This window comes from Galleria mellonella, unplaced genomic scaffold (genome assembly GCF_026898425.1).
Source record: "Galleria mellonella isolate WM207_F2 unplaced genomic scaffold, CSIRO_AGI_GalMel_v1 utg184, whole genome shotgun sequence".
Classification (NCBI taxonomy): Eukaryota; Metazoa; Arthropoda; class Insecta; order Lepidoptera; family Pyralidae; genus Galleria; species Galleria mellonella.
The window spans coordinates 7,293,434-7,319,565 of record NW_026442025.1 but is presented as its reverse complement, the minus strand read 5'-3'; the positions used below and the strand labels follow the sequence as shown (position 1 = coordinate 7,319,565).

Sequence of the window (26,132 nt, the reverse complement as noted above, 5' to 3'; positions counted from 1 at the left end):
CAAGTCAGTTAGCCCATCGTGACGAATTCAACAAGAATTGTTGACTGATGGTGTTTATGCTTAAACAGCTGAATCTAGCTATAGGAAATTTATTATATTATAAAGATTTTATCCTAATTTACGCGGGTACATATAATGTTATATTAACAGGGGTAAAGTGAAATGTAGAAAGAATAATATACATGTAATCTTTTGCAGGAAACAATAAAAAGTATCTATCTGTTTATACTCGTATTTGCGGTGATTTCTAGTTTTTTTTTTGTTGACGAAAATGGAATGGTAACCCCGCCTGCGCTAACGGGATACGCTAGCGGAGTACCAGTGAAGGGTGAACGATGAGAATGAAAACAGGCCAGTTAGTCCATCTTGATGAATTCATCAGGAATTAACCATGATAGTTTCCAGGGGGAACCACGAGGAGGTCGACCTGGTTGGGTATATTGCTAGCAATGGGATTTTTAGTCTCCATTACTAACAATTCCTTTCCCCCCGGTGATTTGTAGTAGGTAGGTATTAAATAAAAAAAAATCATCACTGAAATAAAACAATGTGGATCTTGAAGTCTTCATTTTATTGTGAAGGTTGTCACCTAGTATAATGTATAGGTACAGTACGTAAGCTTACAATGTATTACTGTATTTTCGTTATATTTAACATTACACCACGTTTGTTAGTATTCGCAAGTGAACGTGATTCGATGATTCGTAAAAATTGGGATGTTAGGAATATCGCAACGGGACCAGGAAGCCAGCGGTAGAAATTAAATAAAAAAATAAACGAAACATTACAAATGTCAAGAATTCAAATCTTTAAAATAAGAATGACTTGATTCAAAAATGGAAATTTTCAAGTAAGTGTTTGTTAATTCATAAACATTTCATACATTAGTACTGTTATATAAAATTATTAGTATTTAATATAGGTAAGTATGTATACACAACTGCCTTATTCATAAAAGCGTCAAACGATCCATAAACCACTTTTTTATATTAAAGTGTTCTGTCCTATTCTTTTGCGTTAAACTCTCAAGTTGAAAGACAGTAACAAAACATTCAAATAGTTCAAATAGGTTTATAGGAGGTTTTAATACTTATGAATAATTGCTGTAAGAAAGATATATACATTGGTCACTAGTATTACAGTAATGATAGAAAATCTGCTAGTTTCTTCGTCCCAGTCGCATACAATATACATAGGGAACTGCATAATCGTATAATATTTTAACACTTGTTACAAATACAGTGAACTTTATAATTAATATAGAATAAAAATTGTCAAATAAAATTATTAATTAATTCGTTCTATATTGTTTCCAACTTTAAATCCTTACCTAAACATGCGTTGTTTCGTATCCTTAGTTATGTATTTCTATTTACTTTGTGGTATTACAATTTTACTATAAATCTTCTTAAATGTTGCTAATAATGAAAAAAAAAGTAGCAAATCTATGTAATATCAGGCAGTTCTAAAAATTAACATTACACAGTCCCATAAAGTCAAAGTAACTATTCGATTTTTAGGTATTATATGTAAAGAGATATTAATTTAGTATTATCTAATATCCATTCATTAATACACTTTTTAAGAATTTGATAAAAAAATGAAAATGGTAAGTATATCAGATATGTAATTGCTAGATCAGAAATTAATAGGGTCTGTGCCATTTCTATTATATATCACAGATTAAGCCAATGTGAAATATTTCAGCAATATAAAATTTATATATTTACACATAAATTGATTTACTAAATTAAAGTAAATTAATTTACACAATAATAACCCTGAACATAATATGCCTAACTATTTTATTCATAAAAACGACGAGCGTCTAATAAATCTAGCTATTCAAGTGTTTTATCTCTTTCAACCAAAATTCAATGTGAAAGATGACAAAACATGCCTAATTTATAAAGCAGGTTTATTGGGGCGTTCACGTTTTTATGAATAAATTGAAACTATATAACTTATTTTTAATAAATAATTATTATATTCGTTTTATAATTTGGTGTCAGTTTGGTCACATGGAGAATAAAGTACCATAATAATATCTATTTTTTCTACGTGCACATTTCTTCCCACCTTTGTGACTGTGACACCCTGTTTATAAATTATCAAAATTATATGCAATTCAATATACAAAAATAGGAAAATTATACATTTTTCTATGCACAAATTGCAGTGATATGCTTTAGAAACTTCACAACTTCCAATTGAAATAAACTTAATGCCTAACAGGCAAGTAATATAATTAATCAAAAGAAATAGTATTTATTACAAAAATCTTAGCCGTAATTGAATATCCTATACGCGGAATGTTTTGCTTTTAAGGTTAACATGTAATTTCGACGCTTACAGTTCAATAAACCTGATTAAAACAATAATAGATATGTTGATAAACGTTCATTTTTTAATTGAGATTTGATATAATTTAATTGATTTGTAATTATGTGTTAAGATAACTACTGACTTGTTTTATAGTCATTCTATACATTATTTAGAATTATTTTATGATACATTTTAATTGTTTATATTATAAAAAAGGTATGTTGAATTATGGGGCATTGGAATGTTACTCATGTGTGTAATCTCAGATAGGGTGTAGGCAGAACCGATTTGTTAGTTGTTATCACTTAGATGAACGGTCGATTTCAGCACTATCTTTGAAAGATTATATAATGCGAATCTAGTATAAGAAGGAAGGAAGGAATACATAATAATATTTTTATACGTTCGCATTAAATTTGTAAATGCAAATTTGTTATTTTTTGCTTGACTTGTGTATTTATCTCTTTTAGATTTTAAACTGCTATTAAAACAGCTAGCTAAATGACGCTTGTCCTATATTTTTTATAGTTATGTGGGTATCAAATACTTTTTTTTATGTAAATATGGTTTGGACGAGTTACAAAGTTGTCTGTACTGAGACCTTTCCACTAGGTACTTTTTTTGCGGACCTTGTTAAAGGTCTGGCTTAGATAGATGGATAGATTATATTATATTTTAAAATCTATTTTTTGCTATAAAATTCATTGAGCTGCAAGCGCCACTGCCCCATCAGCCCACAATGAAGACTTACATACAGATTTAAATTAATATAGTAACGGTTGTGCATTTAATATATTAGTTTGTCCTATTCACTACATTTCCATTAGTATTTACTAATTGCGTACAATTCTAATGACAATGCGAAACTAAGCATAATGTGTAGACTCAATATACTCCGTCAACATACTTTGTTTTGTTTGAGATTCTTGTACCTACGTATAACGGGTAATATTAAAGCCTACAGTAATGTGTTCATGATTCACTATTACTAATATATTAATTTTAATCTCACTGATTTCTTGATAACATAATTATTTTCTAATAGCTTCATATATGTACTTATAGCGATTATTTACAATACCGAATACTTTTTCCAACATTAATTATATTTATCGCGTAAGCAATATCGTCATTATTATTGTTCACCGAATTATTTTACAATAGTCCTGTGTTAGTGTGAGATAATTATGTACCTACTATTTATATTATTACTGTAAGGTATGTGATATCGCGTTAACTTACCTAATTTGCTTAATATTAACTAATACGTCAATAAAAAAGAATTTTTAAAATTCGTTATTTTTCACTTAGGTACGATGGATTGATTTTGACGAAGATTTCAGAGACGTTTAGATAACAAAATTTTATAGAATATTATCATGAGTAAATGAATATTTAATGGGGTATATATATTAAATTGCCTTTCTATACATAATCGGAAGGAGAATTTTAATACCTTATTAAGGCGTAGACATTTTTTAAAAGTACACTTAAAATAGGTAGGTCGGTAGGTACATACATTGAGTATTGAAATTTTGATTTATGTATGTATTTGTACTTTCAAGTATTATATATGTATGTATGCAAGGGGAATGTTCGTTATGTAACTACGACGACTAAAAACTCTAACATCACTAAATGGTCCGAATTTAGTATGAAATATACATGTAATGCAGCGACTTGAATTAATGAAACAATCATGGACCCATACACAATTTACATATAATATTTGTATGAGAGACCACCTCAGGATATTGGAAACGATAGCTGCCATTTTAATGAACGTTACAAAGTTTTTATACCGTATTCCAAAACCAAAATTAACATTTTATTAAAAAATGTAATTTTAATAAATCTGTATTTATTTAAACAATTTACTAGAGTCTTTATTGTCATATTATAATTTATGATAAGCACAATTTATTATATAGATATGTAACATTTGTTTTGTACCAACACATGATTATTGAGAACTTAGAATATTATAACTTTTGGTTTCGGAAAAGGGTACAAATAAAGATAAACACAGATTTTATTACGAAGGTGTAACATGACTGTTAGTTATAGTAAATAAGCTACGAATAGCTTACATTATATTGAGCCACTGAAGTATAATACAATATATTTAATTTTCACTATTTAAAGCTCTTAGTTTTCATTATACACGAGTTCTACCTCGCGTAGAATACTAATGCCCTCAGTAGATGTCGCAGCTCTCGACGCTATTCAACAAGTTACATACAAGTTACCATATTACAATATTAATGATTCTGTCACTTTTATACAACTGTAACTAAAATTTATGCGATATACTTATTCAGCTATAATAATTCAATGTTTATTTTATCTTCGATACATTCACACCGTTATTTATTGTCTTTTATTATAAGGATGTTATCCATCATTATCATGTTACATACTTTCAAGATGTACCTACTATTAGTTTTGGAATATAATCTATTTACTAAATTTTACTGTTTGAATAGCGCCCATTTAGCTGCGTTTATAGATGGGCACGAAGTTTAAGATTACAATAGAGGTAACAACTAGTAAACTGGTATAGTGACTAGAATATATTAAAAAACAAAAGCTTAGCTTTTGGCAATTTCGCATTGGATTTAACACCATTTATAAGATCCGTTTGCATGAATATGTCCTTAACACTCGAAGAGTTTGTTAGGAAGGTCACTTGGATGTAATCACTGCACTTATGACAGTACTTAGGCAATTTGTTCGTAATGTTCATTTTATTTTACAAGTATTTTATTATTTTTGCAAGACATTGTAATTGTCTGCAAAATAAGTAATGCACCTAATCTGATAAATATTGAGGAACCTAAATGGTCCACACTTGTACTTTTTCGGCTACCACACACCAACTGGCTTGATCGTAGTACGAAGATACGACATGAAGACTTTCCACGTATTTCTCTATCAGTTGGTCTAGTTCTCCTCTCTTGAACACATGATAATACCTGTGGTAAGTGACCGCGCCTCCTTCTGAGGGTAGGCTGTCTGAACCGTCACTTAAAGAAGGAAGAAGTGGTGCGTGTGGTACAGCGCGAGCGGGAACAGCCGGTATCGTAGCTGTGTCTTCGGATGATGAACGGGTTTCCAGTAATTTTCTGTCTTTAGAACATTCACTGCATGATGGTAGTGAAGCCAAACTAACGCAACCGAGAGAAGCGGTACTCCCTGTCTTATCTCGTCTACTCCAATCGCTACCTGCAGATGTGTCGCTTGATTCTATTGAGAAACCAGATTTTAAAGGTGCTGTACTTGTACTTGATCTTGATGTTATAGATTCTGGGCTTATTTCCATTTTATCTAAATCGCTGGAGTCAGTTGATTGTCCAACTTTCAGTGAGGATCTTTTGTCAGTGCTAGTGCACAGAGAGTCTACACTAATTTCTGATTCCAATGAGTATCCAGTTTCGAGGGATTGACTAGTGTCATAAGCACCAGAATCGATGGTGATTTCAGGGTTTCCATTAGTTGATGATATGGCACTGTCATCATCCGGATTTTTTATCTCAGTGTCAGGCAATTTTTCATCTATTAATGATTTTATATTGTACTGCAGGTTAGTACAATTGTTAAGGAATATATCTTCATCGCTAGTGACTTTCATAGACTTCTTTAGTTCTCTGTATTTATTAATAATTGGATCCACATCTTTTGATCTCTTTTTACTTTTTGATTTAGTGCCACACTTAGGGAATAGTTTGTTGATATCAGTCTCTTGTGTATCATTCATAGATGCTATATATTTGGTTCTCTCCTGAATTTCAACGCTCAGCTTATTTAAACCTTGCATTTCAGTGCTCAATTTATTAATATATGGATCTTCTAAGTGTTGTAAGCTGTCTGAAAGTTCGTCCAGTATTTTTTGTGTATTTCTATCTTCCTCTTCACGTTTTAATCTGAGAGAGATGCTTTTTTCACTACTACTACTACTTGGTAAATCAAAATCTTCTTCGTTTATTCGCTTAGAATATTGGTCTATTTCTTGCAATAACTTTTCACTTAGTTTTTCAGCAAATTCTGTTAGATGTTGATTTTTATCCTGTTGACTAGTTACCCAATCATCTTCTTTTGCTAACATATCTGATTTACAAGTTATTAAAGGTTCATTTTGTATTCTATTGAAGCTTTCAGATTTTGAAATTGACTTTTCTGAATCTGTGCTTGATATTGACACTGAATCGTATGGGAGCCTTGTAGGGCTTCTATGACTTTTACTTAAGTTCTCATCTAAAGATCGGCCTTCTGGCCTGTTTGGAGACAGCCTATTTAAACTCCATGTAGAGTTACTTGTACTACCTTGTTTCGGCGAACGATCTTTTGATCTCCTTCCTGGTGAGAGGCGTTCTAAACTGGAAGAACTGCCACTGGAACTAGTATGTGATTGAGATCTAGATTTATCTTCCAATAATCTCAAATCACCGGGCGAGAGTTTGTTCAGGCTCCAGCTACTGCTACTGCTACTCGAATTACCTTGAATAATAGCGATTGCGTCAGCACTTTCAAGTTTTTCCAATTGTCGTCTTTTAGATCTAGGACTGGATTGAATGACTGTTTCACAGGCCTCGTCTAAGGAATGAGCTACCTCTGCTGCAGCTTCAATGAGACTTTGTGGTGCCGTAGAGGTACAAGGAGTTTTTTCTGTAGTCGGTTCTTCTTTATTTTCTTCTAAGATAAGGGTTGGCAAATCTGTAATATAAATAAGTGTTATAAAATTCTAATTTGTCAATACTATGTTAAGTATAAAGATTATATTTGAAATATTAGACGGTATTATTTATAACGTTTTATTCTTTATAGTACAAATAGTGATAAAAACAATTTTAAACAACATGTCTCTAATAGGTGATTTCAGCAAATCTTTTCATGTGAATGAAATTGTTATTTAAAAATAAATATTATTTTAATTTTAAGCATAAAACCTTAGTCCTTAGGAACAGCATCGCTGAGCGACAATGTATTTTGTGAGTTTTGTGGTATTATTGTAGGTATAGGCGTCAGTTATCACTTTCTACTAAGCAGACTGTTAGTTTGTTTTAATTTGAAAATTATATAAAAAAAAAAATACCAAATAATAATGTAATTATCGAGATACCTTTTTCTACTGCAGTTTTACGGAGTTCGTCAGGCACAACACTTATAACACTGTCGACTGAGTCTGGTGAAGATACCCCACTTGAGTCGCTGTCCATGTCATCTGTAGCTGGATTAAAAAGTTCTAACGACATTAATGTAGGGCGACTTTTTGCAATGGGTTCTGCTTTACCTGTTGTGCGTACTATTGGGAAGTGTTGCCTCCTATTCATATTTACGGGAGGTATTCCTTTGTTTAACATTTCTTTTATTTGTCGAATTCTTTCTTTTCTCTTACGTTCAACAGATCTTGAATCTAGAGTGTCATTTGTAGGAGATTTGTTCGCTACTTTCTGTTTAAATTGTGGTATTTCTGGTAATTCTGCCACTGTTTGTAACGTTATTTTTGGGTATGGTTTTACGTCTTGTAGTACTACTCTTGGTTTCAATTGATTAGTTTCAACTGTGAGTTTGTGTATTTCTTCTATGTCTTTATTGATTTCTGCAATTAGTTCTTTTGTTATCTCCGTTGGTGTTTCTTCTTCTTCTTTTATAGGAGGAATCGGATCAATTTCTTCGAAGACTTCCACAGGTATATTTTTATTTATTATAGATAAAATTTCAGGTTTTAGTATATTTTCATCGGATTCTGACTTTGGTGGCGAATTTGGTTGGCTCTTAGATTGAGGTTTCAAGGGCACAGTACCCACCGTACTTGTAGAATAATTCTTTAAACTGTACTGAGCTACTAATATTTTATTAACAGCCGCTGGTGTTTGAACTGCGTTTGGTGATGCTGGTGGACGAATTAATGGGAAAGCTTGTTTAATCCTTGGCGATGGTAGTCCTGGTGAACTCTTCATTCTTGGAGAGGTCGGAACTGAAGAGACTTTTAAACGTGGAGATGTTGGACCAGGGGAAAGAGGAGTAGGTGATAGCGGATCTCCAGATCCATCAGCTTTAGGAACATATATCACAGATGCAAAACTATCTTCTGAATCGACACTAGTATCACTTTGAAGACTGCTGTCTTTTGATGAATCTGATCCATCTTCTTTAGAATGTCGTCGTTCCGGGTAAACTTTCTCATTTACTGTATTATTATCATTAGGAGTAGGAACTTCTGGCACCGGGCCGTGATTTTTCCAGCCCTGAAGCATTCTCACAAACACGGTTACTTTATCTATATTCGTTGTAGACGTTTTGAACTTACTAGTGAGGCCGTTTTTTAGTGATTGAAATTTTTTAGCAGTCGTCGCAGATGTAGAAAATATCGAGTCCCGAATTGAGTCTAATGCTCCTGGTCTTCGATATAAATACTCTTCGTTTAATGAAGCTTGTTTTTGTATATTTTTTCTTAGGCGTTCTTTTTCTCTTAATCTTTCGACAGACATTAGCTCTTCATTAAGTGACGTTTGTTTGAATACACCAGGTTTCTTGGATTGCAATCTATAGGTATGTATCTTGAAATTAGGCATTTCTTCGACCAGACTTTTCATATCAGTAGGCTTATCGAGATCTTCATCTGCGTCGTCTTCGTTTATGGATTTCTTTTGTTTAACAAGTCGCGGTTTTTTACGTGGCTCGTTAACCTCGGGTGCTGGGGTTTCTTCTAGGGGTGGATCGTTTTCATCTATTACCAGGCTAGGCAGACTAGATCGTGACCGCACGAGTGCTCGACGTTCTACATCCGCTATATCGGTTAGGCTTCTTGACTTCATAGTGGATGATTCAGAAGATTGTGTAATCAATCGTGGTGGAACGGCTTCGTCTAATCTCCGCAGTTCAATAGGTAAATCTGCAGCTGGTGGTTCTGGGCGGGAGGTACAGGGGCGAGATGGAACTCGAGCGCCCATGCTCCAAGAAGGCAAAAATGATCGTCGACCAGCTAGTCGCTGCAGTGCTCTTCTTACGAATGAATAGCAGGTTTCGTTGGGCGACGAAAGGGATGATGAACCAGGTGATCCATCTCTACTTTTCCACGGTTCGGCGTTACTGAAAAAAGATAAATGGGCTTTGTTATAGTTTTATAAATATGTTAATATGTATACCAAAAAATGGTAAATTAATTATGGAAATATGAGTATATTAATTAAATACTTACGGATCATGATCGACAGAGAGAAATCTCGGCGTTGGTGTAGGTGGACATAAAGTGGCTGGTCGGTGCCAGGGAATTAACACGTCCTAAAATTAAAGGTATAAAATTGGCATAACTGTTACTAATAAATATTAATTATGATTGAAGTAGGATGTATCTACTATAGTTAATGACATCAAAATTAAAGATATACTAAAAATTTTGTAAGTGCAACATGGTAGAAATGTTTGCGTATTATTAAGTTTAACTGTATCTACAAGGCGTTTATTCATGTAGAGATGGGCATCGCGGTAATAACAGGCTAATATCGTCTTTTGGGGAGAGACTCTTGCCCAGCTACGGAATATTAATGAGTTGCTAAGATATGAACGTAATATATTTGTGATTACAATAAACTGAGTAACCAAGTTAACGCAGAAGATCTACCAATGTATAGAAAAATATTGCATGCATTCGTAGGCTTTGGTAACCTGTAACTATCAGTCGGGCTTTGTTTTGTTAACCATTATAGTGGTACAAAAAATGTGTATTAGGTTTAAAATGTATAACAACCTGTGAATGAAAGTTCCTTCCCTCGTGCTCCATGGCCCAGACGGTGAGTAATAGTCGACCACCGATCCTGGTGACTCTCGCCAGTTCGCGCAGAGCCATCGCGCGACGTTCCACGGTTGCAAAGTGGTGTACCACCGCGATCGAGAGCACCGCGTCGAATGACTCGTCACGGAACGGTAAGCATAAGTTGTCGCATACCACCACCTGAGCAAAATAAGAAAAATATTCCGTGAACATCTATTTATGACTAGTTTTTATTCGTGCTTTTGTAGGCTTTATTAGAATATTAGTTGATCGGGATAAAAGTAGCCTATGTTCTTAATTATTTATATTGTTACGTTTATGTCAAATTTTGTGCGATTGTTTGAGTTGTTAATGTGCTCAGAGCGTGCACTTTTAAATAAAACATTACGAAGTAAGGAACAGAAATATTGAACCATACTAACTAAAAATTATAGTTATAAATTTATAAAAAATATTAAAGCTTATAAAAATTAACGAAAATACTGACAATCGAGCCTGGTTTCGCAAGGGTAAATAGAATTTTTGAAAACAATATGTAGCTTATGTTACTCGCTGATAAATTATTAGATTAAAAATTCTTTCACCTTTCAATTGGTGAAAGAATTTTTAAAATCTGTTGAGTAGGTTTTGAGTTTATTCATTACAAACTAACAATTAAAATTAATAACATGCACAATCAAATATTTTTTAAAAAAATCAAATAATGGAATGTGATTTTTACATTTTCCACCCAATGAAAGTAACTCAATAGTCATATTGAAAACCTAAATTTTGAAGGACTTTCCTCCCGCGAACATACAGGCTATGAAATGACCTCCCTGCCGAATCTTTCATAGAGACTGCAGGGACTATGGGGTTCTTTAAAAAGGACATATTAAAATTCAATGTTGGTAACGCACATGCATTACTCCTAGTATAGCAGACGTCCATAAGTTAACCAAAAAAATGGGTTCTTGCTTGCCACTTTTGTCAAATAAAAAATATGTAAACATGTAACAAAACTAACCTCATTGTCGTGATGTCGCGCGTGCGCCGCGAGTCGCGTGCATCGGTCGCCGCCCACCGAGAATACGGACGGATTCACGCTTAGATATTTGCCGTTGCCACACCCTGGTGAAAAAAAAAAAACATTATCATTATTACTTTAAAAAATTAATAATTGAAAATATCAGGAGTATCTTAATATATTTAACATTAAGCGTATCATTGTCTTATTTAGTCTATCGACTAAGTAGTAACGGCTATAACAAATTGTTATGGGCTATTTAAGTAGGACATAAGTTTTGTTGAAATTATCAAAGAATAATTCTCTAAATGAAACTGACAATGAATCAGAACATTAAATTATAAAACAATTTCTGATTTGTATTATTAAACATTAATAGATTGCGGTATGGTCCCAGCATAGAATAGGCTACCCCTTCCTTTACCGATGGTGTTGTAAGAGGCGAGTAAAGAAATTTAATGGTCGAAGGCTGGACAGCAGCGTCTCTTTTAAAACATCACTAAAGCCTAACTGCGGTTGCCAACCTGCCTATCAAGCGTGGCAACTACTGGCAAAGCCCTCCTTATGGGGGAGGCTATGTTAAGCAGTGGACAGTTAACGGTTGACACAAAATGAATGTTTTATGGTCTGGTCAGTTAGTCGAATAATTTCATGGTACTGCTCATGTCTATAGGCGACGGTTACCACTTTCCATCAGGTGGGCCGTCAGCTTGTTTGTAATTCTAAGTTGTATAAAAAAAATATTAAGTTTTATTAAAACAATATATATATGTTAATTTAGTATAATTGTTCTATCTATTTATAAAATTTTATTTATATTCGTGCATTCAAACATTTTTAAAATATGATATAGTGAAGTATTGATATAGTAAATATACTACAGCGACCTACTGAAGTACTTTTAAAAGAAATATCTAGCAAGTTTGGCTTAGGAATAATTTAATGAGGTCAGTTTCAGAAATACTGGAAATGCCTATATATATTTATTATAATTTACAAGCTTTTACTGTGATATGTGTGATATGTAAGTGATATGTTCATTGATCTATGTAAAATTTCATTAAGCCACTAAGAGATAACAAACAAACTGACATTCGTATTTATAATATTAATAAGGATTCTTAGTATTGTATTATTAGTATTGTATTACCTAAGTAAGTATTCCTAGAAAAAACATGAGTATTATGGTAAATGAATGACGTGTCTACTTGTTTACCTACACCTTAGTATTGACGTTAAACTCGTAGATAGGATCGCATTTAAGGTAATTTTTCACCCATGACATTTCCAACTGTATTCAAATTTTATAATTTACCGTAATTTATAAATCATTGCCTTGACTTTTCTATGTATTTGGTATCATCTATATGTATTTCTCGACAATAAATCATAATTTATAAATGTCATGATTATAATTCGGTATTCCGATGCTGCATTATAATGTTGAGACAAGTTTAACAGGTATTTTCCTGTAATTAGATATATTATATAATATGTGAACCATAATTATGTATCTATAGTAATAATGGTCCAGGTGTGGGTTCAATTATAGTTCAATGCAAACATTTATTTTCATGAATATTTTTATGAAATGAATATGGAAATTATCGGATAAATAAATAAATATTACTATTTATTAATTTATTTCATAATTTTAATTTATGTTGATCCAGATTATATATATATATATATATATATATATATATATATATAGTGTGTGGTGTTAAATTACCAATCTCCATAAATTTAAGACTGCCCCACGTTGGGCGCCAATAAGATAAATTTATTACAGAAAAAAATTGTAGGTATCTTTGACAATATTAATAAACATATATAACTATGTACCATAATATATGATATCGCAAACATGTTAAATAGCCTGATAAGGTTACTATGTTATTATTATGTAATGTTGCAACACAGTACCTACTAACTCTATTAACTTTTGACATTATAAGAAATATAATTATCTTCCGATTTTTTTTGCATGTTTTCGAGAAAAACATATCGTGGGTAGCGCGCTGGTTTTCTAAAGTAGGTATATCTATAAAATGAGGAAAACGAACGTGGGTGTTTATGATATTAATTTTGATAAATATGGCAAATATCAGTTAACTGGGGGCGATTGGGCTCTATTATTATTTATTATAGCATAACGCGATTTTGTAAGGTTTCATCGTCCTAATATTCAATTATTATGGAAACGTTTCTAATTTTCCATGACAGTATCGTAGAGGTACTTGGATATTTATATAAGCGTTTTATACTATTAATTATTATTTAGCTCTCTCGTTATATTGTGACATTATCTGTTTTCGCGGCTTCAACTGGTGTCATATCGTAATGTTGATTACTTTATAACCTTTCTTAACAAATGAGTTATTAAATTCACGAAAAATTTTCAATTGAGACTGAAAGTTTCAGATATTAACGCCTTTAAACAAAGTTTTTACGTTTTTATCATATAAATTCCTATAGATATAGTAAGAAAAATACAGAAATTATTGGAAATATGGAAGGAAAAAATGAAAAAAGTACTAATACGATGGCTTGATGTAGTCTAGACGACCTGACAAACAAAGATTTAGAAATTTGTATCAATGGCTGAAAAGCGTACGGCTTGGAGAACGACGGTGTAAAAAGTGACAACGTTATATTGTTATAATTATGAAGAAACGAGAAAGAAGATACTTATATAGCGTTACAATAAAGTACAATATCGTGTCGTGCTACGGTAAATTACAAAAGCACCCATAAGAAACCATTGCGCACGTGGATGAGCACGCTGTAATAAAAATATCAAATATATCCTGTTACACACTTAACAAGCTACTAAAGCTTTAGTCGAGCAAACACGATGTTTAATTGACTTTGAAATTAGATTTTATTCTTTTATACATTATTTTTATAGCGCTTCTGATGTAATGTAATAATTGTTCTCTAATGACATAATTAGACAGTACAGAATGCACTGCGATGCTCTTGGTATTCCTCATGCTTTGCCAATCCTGAAATTATGATATTATGCTGACGTACTTTTACTGCCTTATCCCACCCTTAAAACTGAAATACTGTGTAATTTCTTCATCACAGTTACTTAGTGGTAGCATTTCTAGTATATCCATAGAAATAACCTTTGTATAGTATTCTTCAGGAACAAATAATAGTAAATTCAAAATTAAATTAACTATGTTTTGTAAAGTTGAGTATACCTACCTACAATAACCATTTTATACATATAGCGAGTTTTTTTTTATTTATTTCATGAGAGCGTACAAATTATGTTTTTGTATAATCCTACACATTGAGGTAAGTAGTGTTTTCGGGCTTATTATCGCATCGGATTGTTTGTAGCGTGCTCGCCGCCGCCCACGCCTTTTTGTTAACATCAATGTATCCGCAGGCTTTGTTTTCCCAGCTAAATGAAGCATGAAATTATCCTAAATGTCAGCTGTAGGCGGACAGTAAACCCGCTGTCGCTTGTCACTTTGACCGCTATTTGTGACGACGCAATATCAATGAATCTTTCATTGAATGATTCATTAACGTTACATCGTGCCCTATGAATTCATATTAGTGATGATATTTGTTTACCTACAATACTGTACTGTATACGTAAGATGCTGCCGGTTTATAGTCATAGGGTTGTGTTTATATGATTTTCGATTTCACAATCACATTTTGTGTAGTAGACGGAGTTTTAAACGATGAATATTAAATATGAATAACAAACATTAGAAACTTTTCGGCTTATAAATAAAATTAAATGACTCGCAAACAGGATATGCCTAATAAGATTTTGATCCACAAATATTGCTCAGCAAAAAGTCATCACGACTAAAGTCAGCAATATTTTCAGTCGTAAACACACACACACACATTAAAGGTTTCATTGTTCCTTGATAAAATCTTTCGTAAAGATTATATTAAAAGTATTTTAATTTGCAACGTAAAATTACGTATTTACAAGCAGATATTGCTTCGCAACAAGTACTTTGTAGCTTTGCAAAAAAGTACAGCTTCAAATTTTAAATTTCTACAGTTAAAATATAAAGAATTGTGAAAATCTGCTTAGATTTTACGACGTACTTCGTAATGTAACGAAACCTACAAAAGAATTATTAATTTCTTCTTTCGGAAGTCGTTTAAGTTAAACAAAATAGTTTCATAATTATATCACAAGAACGATATATTTTTACAGTACAAGGAAACAACATCCAGAGGTTGGTATTTATACCTATTAGAGTGATTTGAATAAAAATCAATAACATATTACTGTGAAAGTCATTAATTAATAACTGTTAGTAAGAAGGATTCTAAAAACAGACTAAGGTCGAAGTTATTTTTGGAACGCCTGAATAATTAACTATAGCAATTTTCTGCTTTTAATTGTATGTACCTAACTAAGGCTTTATGGGAATTATTTAATTAGTGGTTGCAATTTTTATGTCTTAGTAAATAATTGAGATGGCCAGTAACATCATAAAGGATATAAATTATTTTCGAGCATTTATTTTTGCAGTGTTACATTTACGCGTAATATTACATAGTTTCTGATTGAATGAAATTCTTTTCGCATCTTCAATATGCAAAAAATATTTTAATAATTTTAGGCTTGACCAGATCTTATCTATTATGTGTACTTTCTTTAAATCATCTAGAATTCCGAATCGAGGCTTTTTGTTTTAAAAAATACTAACAAAATATTAAATTAATTTTTTTTGGGTTTTTGACTTATGTATCTTAAAAATAAAGCTTAGTTTTACCTTTTCAAAACTCCTTTAAGTATGCTAATAATTTAGATTTTAATCTGTATTGCCATAGTGCAAAACGTGTGGTACTTACCTATCTTACTATATACATAGAAGTATTATATAAGGAGTATACAGATAAACATTATATTACAATACTAGCTGTATCCCGTGACTCCGCATTCATGAATCAGGACATATACAAAGGACACTACGTACTAAGTTAGGATATAACCTATCCGTGTACCAAATTTTATTTAAATCCGTTCAATAGTTTTGCGTGAAGGAGTAAACAAATATTTTCGCATTTATTATGTTAATAACACTATTTTAAATAGTAATACTAAAGTTATTATCGTATCCAATGTTTGTAGAGCTATGAATAAAGAAGAAATGTACTAGACTCCAAGTGGGATAGAAAGATCTAAATGGTCCATTGTGCCTCAGTGTTACTATTTATAGACTATAATAATAATGCTTTGATTGTACTAAAATAGAATATAATGTACTAACCGACATCACAAACAAGACTTCCAGGATCGAGGTCGGAGAGGAAGGCCTGCACGCCAGGCGCTGGGGCTCTGGGTGATTCGTCCCCATCTTCGCCAGCTTGCTCGTACACATCGTGGACGTATGCCCTCTCGAGCGCCGCGCCGCGCGCCGCGCACTCTACCGCGCCCGTCTCCGCCTCCGCCACCGCGTCCGCCGCCGCGCCCGCGCCCGCGCCTCCATCCGCCATCACCGCACCGCCATTGCACCGCGCTGAAATTACAGTGATTTTTAAATTACTAACAAATTGAAATTTTCAATCAATTAACCGATTTTTAATAGAAATAAGTAGACTACCTTATACTGTTTATTTATAATCATCATCTTCCTACCCTTAACCCAATTATTATTTGGAGTCGGCGTAATATGTTTTTATCCATATTACAAAAAGATTTGGCTTATAGTTTTACGATCGGCCGCCTGCCTGACGTGAACCCTATTTGGTCTCTTTTTTTATTTCTTTTTTTCTCTTTTCTCTTTCTTATAGTCTTTATTTATATTATTATTAATTTATAGTATTTTTTTATAAATCTGAAGTGGCAAACAAGCACACGGACCACTTGATAATAAGTGGTTACCGTAGTCTATAAACGCCTGTCATATTAGGGCCATAACGTGCGTGTTGCTGACCCTGAAGAAACCTTTACACACTATTTTAAAGAATCCCATGTTGTAGTCATTTGGTAATATCACGATGATTATTTAGATACCAAGAAATAACAAACAAAAACATGCACTTTCACGTTTGTAATATTAATTAGAACGGTACAATTAGATGATATAAATATTATCTAACTTGGTTTAGAGTATTTTACTAAAAATAGGAAAGTAGGTACTGCACCTTGCTATTTTTAGTAAAATAGCTTCGTTGTAAATCTAGAGCTATAAATCAGAGCTTCGTGTCTTAGATTGTTCTGCACAAATAGCAACCAAACAAACAATGCAGTCTTTTATAGCCTTTTTTCTTTTATAGAATACTGTTTATTTGCAATCATGGACTCAATAGATTTACAGTTATAAAAATAGAATTAAGTTAGATAATTTCATTCTATAGACACAGAAATGTGTTTATTTAATTTTATTTTCAATAGAATTATTATCATAACTAACTTATTAAAAATACAATATAAATTATTTATATACATATATAGGCATTTATAAGGAATCGTGGAAGACTGGAGTTTCCTAACACAGGTATTTCGATACACTTAAAAGGTGACGTGTAAAAATATTTAATAATGATTATTGTTATTATTTTTAACCGACATAAAAAATTGTTTTTATTTCAGTTGTATTTTTTTGTATTTATTGCCTCAGAAGTTCGTCATTTATAAACCGATTTGAAATATTATTTTTTTTATTTGAAAGGACATACTTTCAGATCGGTTTTATAAGAATTTCATCAAAATTGGTTAAGTAGTTTAGTTTTTAAATCATAATAACTGGTTTTGTCACAATTGAGTTCGTTGTTTTTCTTTGTGGAGGAACAAAATGTATTCATATACCATAAAATTGAATTGAATCTAGAACAAATAAACTTAATAAATCCGAGTGACGATTGTAGGCTCACCTACTGTCATATTTGATTTTAATATGTTGACAAATGTCTCTGACTACCCTATTGGCGATTATAGTCGTGAACATATCTATTTTTATTTTTGTGATATCTATCAAATATACCAACAGAGCTCGTTAGTAGAGAATGATCAAATAAAGATCAGACCATCTGTCTGGGTGTGGTGAGATAGGTCGTTAGGCGCCGGTTGGCTGGAACATTTTATTAACAAACTTTACTAGATCTGATTGAGCTTTGTCGCATATTTCATATTTTTGTATTATATGTACCATTATGGTGAAGTATGAACTTCGTTAATTTATTTTAATCAATCTATCAACTATTTCTTTTTAACAATAGTTTCCAATGGAACTTTAATATGAATTTGATTAAGAGTATAAGTAGCTAAGATTAAGATAAAAAAAGATTAAGGGAAGCCAAAATTCGTTAACCAAAAGTAATTTTTAGTTAGATTTTTTAAAATAAAATAGAGCTCAAAATTTTTCAGTGATTTAATTAAAAATTCATCTAATAACATGGATTTTCTCGTATGCTATTCACGTACACGCACGAAGGAAGAAGTAAGTTGGTCTATTTTTGGCTAAATATTAGTATTTAAACACTCCATGTAGAGGTATATAATCTAAGTAAATAGTTATATACTGTTATATATAAGTATAGACAGGTGTATATTATGTTTTACTTCAGGATATGGTCCGTGCACCTTTCGTTCAAATCTATTTAGTCCGTTACAAATATCTTTGCCAAATTTCAATTAGTAGATATTTTTTACCTTTAGCAACTCGTAACCTCGAATGTTTCATAAATTTCTTTCAGCTTCTCAAAGGATGACTGTAAGATATCCTTTCATATGACAAGTTTACTATTGTATGTTAAACCTTTTTCATGTGTCCAATGTATTTACAATAATATTTTTTTAACAATCACAAATTTTACATAAATAATATTAAAAGGAATAATTACTAACACACAATTATACGAATTGTTTGTGTTTTAAGCAAAGTGAAAATATCACCAGAGTTATGAAAAATCTAATAGCGAACATTTGGGTCTCGGGGTACAATCTAACCGGATTAAATTAAAAAAAGTTCATTTCCAGAAATGCTCCCATCGACTCGAAGTTGGGACTTCCATTACCAAAAGTGACGTGTCTACAACGGGGTCACGAAAGTCGTCGAAAAATTGATTGCATTATACAACAAACCTACAAATCGGGAGAAAATCACTTCTCTCTCCTACTGAAAACACGAACGTGTGTCAACGGTCGCTACTCTCATAGGGTTAATCGCTCTAGTTTCCTAATGTCTGTAGGGATATACTGTTAAATATACAGAAAGACATCAAAATAATTACTATCATTTTAAGGCAATGTTCCACTAGTGAAAGTGAACATTTTTTTCAAGGAAATAAGGTCGAAAAATGACAAAAAATTTTGAGCTCCAATTACATTACACACGGTACTAACTTGACAGGTTTACGCGAATCGTAATCATTAGTATCTTTCTAAGATAGCGTTCATCTGTGAAATCAGTAAGCATTTCTTGCAAAGAAATACAGGATAAAAACAACAAAAGATACTATCCTCTTATACGTACTGCAGCTGGAAATGTCGTCGTTTAAAAAAATATAAGATAATCGCGTATTATATCTATACACTAAAATACAAATTAAATTAAAATCTCCTTTTTTGTACTATTATGGTGATAAACAATCATACGGACCTTCTGATGGTAAAATGTTACTTTGTCTTTTTGGTATCGAATGAAAATATCTAGAAATAGTTATCGTAACATAATTTTTACTATCTATTTTGTATATAATATGCATCTAAGACATACATATGATCCTATCTGATAGCGTAATAACCACCTTATAAAGTAATCGAATGGAGTTAGTGCTGGGCATCTAGGGGGAAGCCACGAGAGGGGCGGGGCGGCGATGCGCGTTCCCCGTTGTTATGGTTACGCATCTGGGAAACCAGGTCGCTGGGAATCCTTCACCCCTTGCCCTGGGCCTCGATGTAGTGCACTGAAAGGGATATTGCACTAGTATCGCATTATAATGTACTCATGTTGTAGGTAAGTTAGTTTATTATAAACACGTGAGTGTAACAAGATATTATTTAATGAACTTTTGTTATTTAAAACTATGGAAATACAGGATTTATGAGATCAGATAATAAATTTATCTATTTTATGATCTGGAAAAAACTGACGTTTATTTGATTTAAATTCTCAGTCTAATTTACTTTGAACTTTATGTAACTGTTCGAGTACACATGTATTTTTTGTCATTTATTGATAATGGGTGAAGATATTACGTAATACGTGACAAAATATATATGAGATATTAACTGATACGAGTGTATATTGTATTGAAATTGAAACTTATTTAGATTTGGTGGAAAAAATGAAAATGTAAAAATGTAAATCAAATCTCTTATTAAATGTTACGACTGTCGAGATAAGAGAATACCTTTTGCTATCTGATTGACTAGTATGGTCAAATTTGTTGAGGAAATTAATTGTCAGACCCGACAATACAGAGCAGATCATTCTAAGTCGGAAATTAATTGACTCTCTGTAAAGAGAGAAAGAGTCAAAAAGAAGAAGAGGGAAGTAAGATTAAGAATTCGATCGTTTGATTGAAACTAAATGTATATGGAGGTTTTTCATGCAACTTAGTATGATAAAAAAGTTGACGATCTACCTGATGGAAAGTAGTTACAATCGCCTGTCTATCTAGTGTTTACCGTCGTGAATACGCAGCCGGAAAAATTATCGATCATATTTTAAAACGTGCAACTTTGTTATGGTTACTGTCAATAAATATTTCAGGCATTTGGTATTGCTTCTATAGAATCATTAAATTTTCATTGCGATATATTTACGACCAGTCATCATCAATTTATACGATGACTTCAGGCTACTATTTTAGTGGTAATAAAGTTATACTACAAACAGTGCGAGTACAACGACCCCGATTGACCCAGTACTGGTATAAGTGCGAGGTATATCTTTAATTGACAATTGCTAAGGGTCTATTCAAATTCTAGACATACTTATGATTAGGTCATAGTAATGTACCTATTTGTATTTCAGTTCTTTTTAAATATAATTTAGGCTTCATGTAAGGACGGTCACATGACTGAAAGTGGAAATATTTATAGCAATACTAGATGACCCGGTGAACTTCGTATCATTTACAATGTCATTTATTAAAAGTAATCCGAAGTAGTAATGGTTTTGCCGTGTAGTGTCGGTATAGAATAAGCCTCCTTTCCCATCGTAAGGGAGCTTAAAGGATGTGGAGCAGCGTCCCTTTTAAAACATCACTAAAGCCTAACTACGGCTGCCAATCCGCCTGCCAAGCGTGGCAACTATTCAAAAAACCTTACTTTTGGGGGAGGCCTATGTTCAGCAGTGGATAGTAGTTGGTTGATGTGATAATAATATGATGAAGTAGTAGTAGCTTCCATACAAAGTTACATATTTCATGAATGAAAATAACAAACGGCAATTGATTTATATACCTCTATATATATATATATATATATATATATATATATATATATATATATATATATATATATATATATATATATATATATATATATAGATTTCTGACCCTAATTCATAATAATAAGATACTAACTGACATGTAGCTTTGCCCGCGTGATTTTTGTTATTAAAATTTGCTGATTTTACAGTCAGCGAATGAATAAATGATATTTATTTGTAAATATATGAAAGAGATTGAACCAAGATATTTTATATTTTCTTTACATACAAGCAGCGCGCATTTGAAGCATACAAAGAAAGGGATACCACAGAGGTTTGATTTTACCATCACTTTATGAATCTTTCATAAATGCATACATCAATTCAGCGAGCGTTTGCTAACCCCTGTTCCAGATCGGGTCGCATTGCGTTTCAGGGACCAGCTGTTATAGCCGTGGCATAACAATTGAACAACTATTTTATAGCTTGTATACCTAGTTGTATTTTTGTTATGTATGCACTTATTTAACAACAATATTTTATTGCTCTTAAACCTAAAAACTAAAACCTACTACAAAATTATTTTAACTATTACACTGTTTTGTTACTTTCTTATAAATTGAGAATTTAACACAAAAGAAAGAGACAAAACAGTTCAATAGCTAAAGTAATCTACTTTAGCTACGAGATGTTTTTACGAATAAGGGGTATGGTTATAGATATTTAGTCCGCGTAAAACAAACTGTGTGATAACTCTTTAACACTAGAGGGCGTTATTTTCATACTAATACTGCAATAGATGCGTACTCATTGTTTTTTTAATAGGACATAAGCAACTATAGATATGAACATTGCTACGAACTTTACGTAACACTAAATATGACACTTATGGTGGTGAATTAGAGGACGGGAGGGGGATCGTAGGTGAAGGTTTCATTTCTAGCAACAGTGTCAAGTCTTAGATAATGGACACACACAATTTATTTTATTTATTTATATTTTTAGCTAAGGAATTTTGCGGCTGACTTTTGGTCACAACAGAATATCAGTGTTTTACTCTTTTGAGGGCCAAGCAATAAACCGATTCATGATGATTTTGTATTACTCTATGGCACACACACAAAAGGAAAAATCTTGTTACTTATTTTGTATATTTTCCTTTTTTGTATTTTTTTATCTCTTTTTTTTTGTGTATGTCTATCTATGTCCTTTATTATTTGTATGCTATAAGTAACGCAAATAAATGATATATTTATGTATCTATTTTAATAATTTAACATGGGACGTCTGAGGGAAAGGTATTGTTGGTAATAGGGTATAATTTCTTCATTACTAGCAATACACCCTGTTAGGTTGACCTTCACGCGGTTTCTTCTGGAAATTATGGTTAATTTTGTATTCGTCACGATGGCCCAACTGACCTATTTTATCCTCACTTATTATCCCTCACTGGTACCCTCCCCCCCATCAGTGTAAACCGTTAACGCGACGGGATCACTATCTCATTTACACCCATTAAAAATATATACGACGTCAATAGGTTGTAAAACATTCCACCTATCTATACGAAAACGGTGAATCTTGCCGGTTCGATTCAAAATATCCATTACTGAGTCATTAGATTACCACGAAACACTTCTATGTCGTGAATTGACTTACAATTGTATTAAGGGCTTTTATCTTCCAGTGAACGCATCACACGTTGAGTGCGTCCGTGATTTCATTACGCGAACAGCTTCAGCTAACTAACTACATAGATCCCAAGAATTATATGCTAACGGTCGTATCGTAAATTGAACTGAATTAATATAAGTCATAAGTGTATTTATTATTATTATTCACTAGTTTTTTCTCGCGGTTTTCTCTACGTCATTCTTTACTAATATTATATAGATAAACTCTTTTATTTGCATCAAGAGATACATAAAAATTGTGATAATAGTAACAAAAAAGTCAAGTATTTTATTATCTGTGATCAGGTGATGGTATTTTAATTGAAAATGTATCATGTCAGTGCTTGTATGAAAAATATAATTTATAACCATGTGAGCATCATTTGGTCCGGAGCGGGTCGTTGTCCGACCTACTTGTGGTCGATAGTTGCAAGCGTTCCACCATTTCCCAGCTGAACTATATATATTTTGCTCTCACGTATTATACCGAATAACATATAATGCAATTATTTTGAATTTATATTGAATTATTTTTAATATAACTAGGTATAAGTAAAAGTTATTAATTTATACCCACATAAGAGTTTCGCCCGCAATTTATATTTATATTATCTACGATTTATATATTACTAGTTGATGTCTGCGATTACGTTTGCATAGAACCAAGTTTTATATCCCTTACTTGATAAGTGATCAATTCTCTATATAAACTTTCAGTCCCTATTTTAAGATCTTTAAGTTTTATTTTTGCGACAAAAAAGTAGTCCACGTCCTTCTTTAAGATGCAATCTAACTCTGTACCAAAATCCATCAAAATTAAGTCAGTAGTTTGAAAATATGCATGAAAATACAATAGACACAGACAGAAATACTTTCGCATTAGTAATACTAGTATGGATTACGATATATTAATTTAATTATATATAAAATGATTATACTACTATTATTAATTAAGCAATACGATAATAACTAATATTTATTATAATTAATTTATGAAATTGTATAAGTATTATTATTATTTCGGAATTACTCCCCGTTGATGGAGGAAACCGTCAACAAATTAAATTAATCTGAGTTATATGAAGGATCGAATACGTTGAATATATCATTTTAGTCCGTAGATAAAATTTCCTTTTGTGTAATTGAACAGCACGTGAATTTTGTACTCGTAGTATGAAGCATAAGTAGCAGCAGGTAATTTTAACGTGTTTTATTATGACCCCAACAAAATAAGGTTGTATCTTAGACTTAAAAGCCTTAAACAAGGTAAACTTAAAGAAAAATTTTGTTATAATTAAAACTAAACATCTTGATAACAAAATACAAATATTTAATGTATTGACTGAAATACTCCGTGCATATTTTCCTAAATATATTCATATTCATATTTCTTTATTAAACAATGTAACCAAAAATAAATATGATTTAATTAATGACAAAAATTTAAACCCACTTACTATAAATACTAATGTAGCTGGACGTACCAAGTTAGTGTTATTGTTATTTTGGGATTCATGGAAATTGGGAAAAATATACAATTTCTTTGGCAAAACACTCCTATGAAAGGGTGCTAATGATTTCTATTCCACCCTTTATCCGGTTATGTCTACGCTAGAAAGAGAAATTCACTTTCGTATATTACATTGCTTATTAGAATTCATCTCAAAGTTGGAGAGAAACTCAAAGAAGAAAAACAAAGCAGTAAAATATTTTCCCTTGCCACTCTACATCATTTTGCAGATTTAAAAGTTGAACGAACTCAGCTAGTTTCGGCCACCGAGTAGGTACGCCCGGTCGCGCAATGCGACAACCCCATTGAATGGGAGCCGCTGGTGCATTTCCACTTATTATTAATATATATAGGGTGGAATCGAAGTCATTAGCATATTTTTATGGGGGTTCTAACAGTGAAAGTGATTTTTTTTTCAGTATTCTTCTGTAGTCGATTATGTAGTTTTCTACTACACGGCGTATACAATTATCAGGTTATTTAGGGAGGTTCGAAGCCATTTTGTCCTTTTTTTTTGGGAAACGTTTGTTAATTTTGTTAATTTACATTAGTAGCATTATTAAAACTGAACTTAATGATAGAGGAATGGACAACGTCCCCCTTAAAGCATCTCTAAAAGCCTAACTGCGGTTGCCAACCCGCATACCAAGCGTGGCAACTACTGACAAAATTCTCTGTATGTGGAAGGCTTATGTTCAACAGTGGGCAGTTCACGGGTGATATGAAACAATACGCAGGTAAATTTTAATACTAGTTACTACTCTATTTGTGTAAGAGGGATTCTCTATGATCTCAAAAGTTTCTAGATTACCTTAAAAAAGTTCCTATTTTGCATTTACTATAGTATTATCGCAGATTTAAATACTTGATGCTGTGGTATTATACTCAATGAAAGCATTTAATTCTTGGACATTCAATTGTTTATTGAGTGCAGTAAATCGAGCCGGGAGTAATTTCAACAAGAATGCAGAATATTCGTGTTGAATGTTTTTGCAATGCGGGCCATTCTGTGCATTGTCATTAAATAAGTATCTACCTTCCTATTTTGTTTTTCAGTCTATATAAATCAGAGGTTAGGGCAGTGTTGCCAGATTGGGTGCTTATTTTGCAATTCTTGGTGAAAATGTATATCATGGAGAAAAGTTTTAGTGAAGAAGTTATCATAGAGAATTTTCGGTAATTTAATATCGGACGTTGCTGACATTTAATGACATAATTTATGAGTATGTATCAATAAAAGTAGTAAGGTTAGGTTACTTTTTAAAGACGGAGATTCACGATTCGTTTAATTATTTTAGTGATTATTGTACGTAATTACATCATTAAATATAAATAAGGAATTTATTAAATTTTGAATTATTTATTAAGTATTACACAATTTTTATTGTAATCTATAACTTTTGTTTTGATTCAATGTTGGTTCCGATATCAATTTTGTAACGATTGAAGTTGTTCTTTTTCTTAGCGG

The 26,132-nt window shown here is 32.1% G+C and overlaps 1 protein-coding gene across 2 annotated transcripts in view; it reads right to left on the bottom strand.

Annotated features, from left to right (window-relative positions):
- Nucleotides 1–554: 554 nt before the first annotated feature.
- The window catches only part of LOC113512165 (protein piccolo), a 36,500-nt gene continuing 10,922 nt past the window's right edge, over nt 555–26,132 (bottom strand). For both annotated transcript variants that reach the window (XM_031909156.2, XM_031909158.2), the window contains exons 3-8: nt 16,370–16,618; nt 11,106–11,209; nt 10,076–10,279; nt 9,527–9,609; nt 7,445–9,417; nt 555–7,038 (exon numbers count right to left, since the gene is read on the bottom strand). In XM_031909156.2, the coding sequence (XP_031765016.2) occupies nt 5,162–7,038; nt 7,445–9,417; nt 9,527–9,609; nt 10,076–10,279; nt 11,106–11,209; nt 16,370–16,595 (4,467 nt within the window). In that variant the 5' untranslated portion in view covers nt 16,596–16,618 and the 3' untranslated portion in view covers nt 555–5,161. The remainder of the gene's footprint in view (nt 7,039–7,444; nt 9,418–9,526; nt 9,610–10,075; nt 10,280–11,105; nt 11,210–16,369; nt 16,619–26,132) is intronic.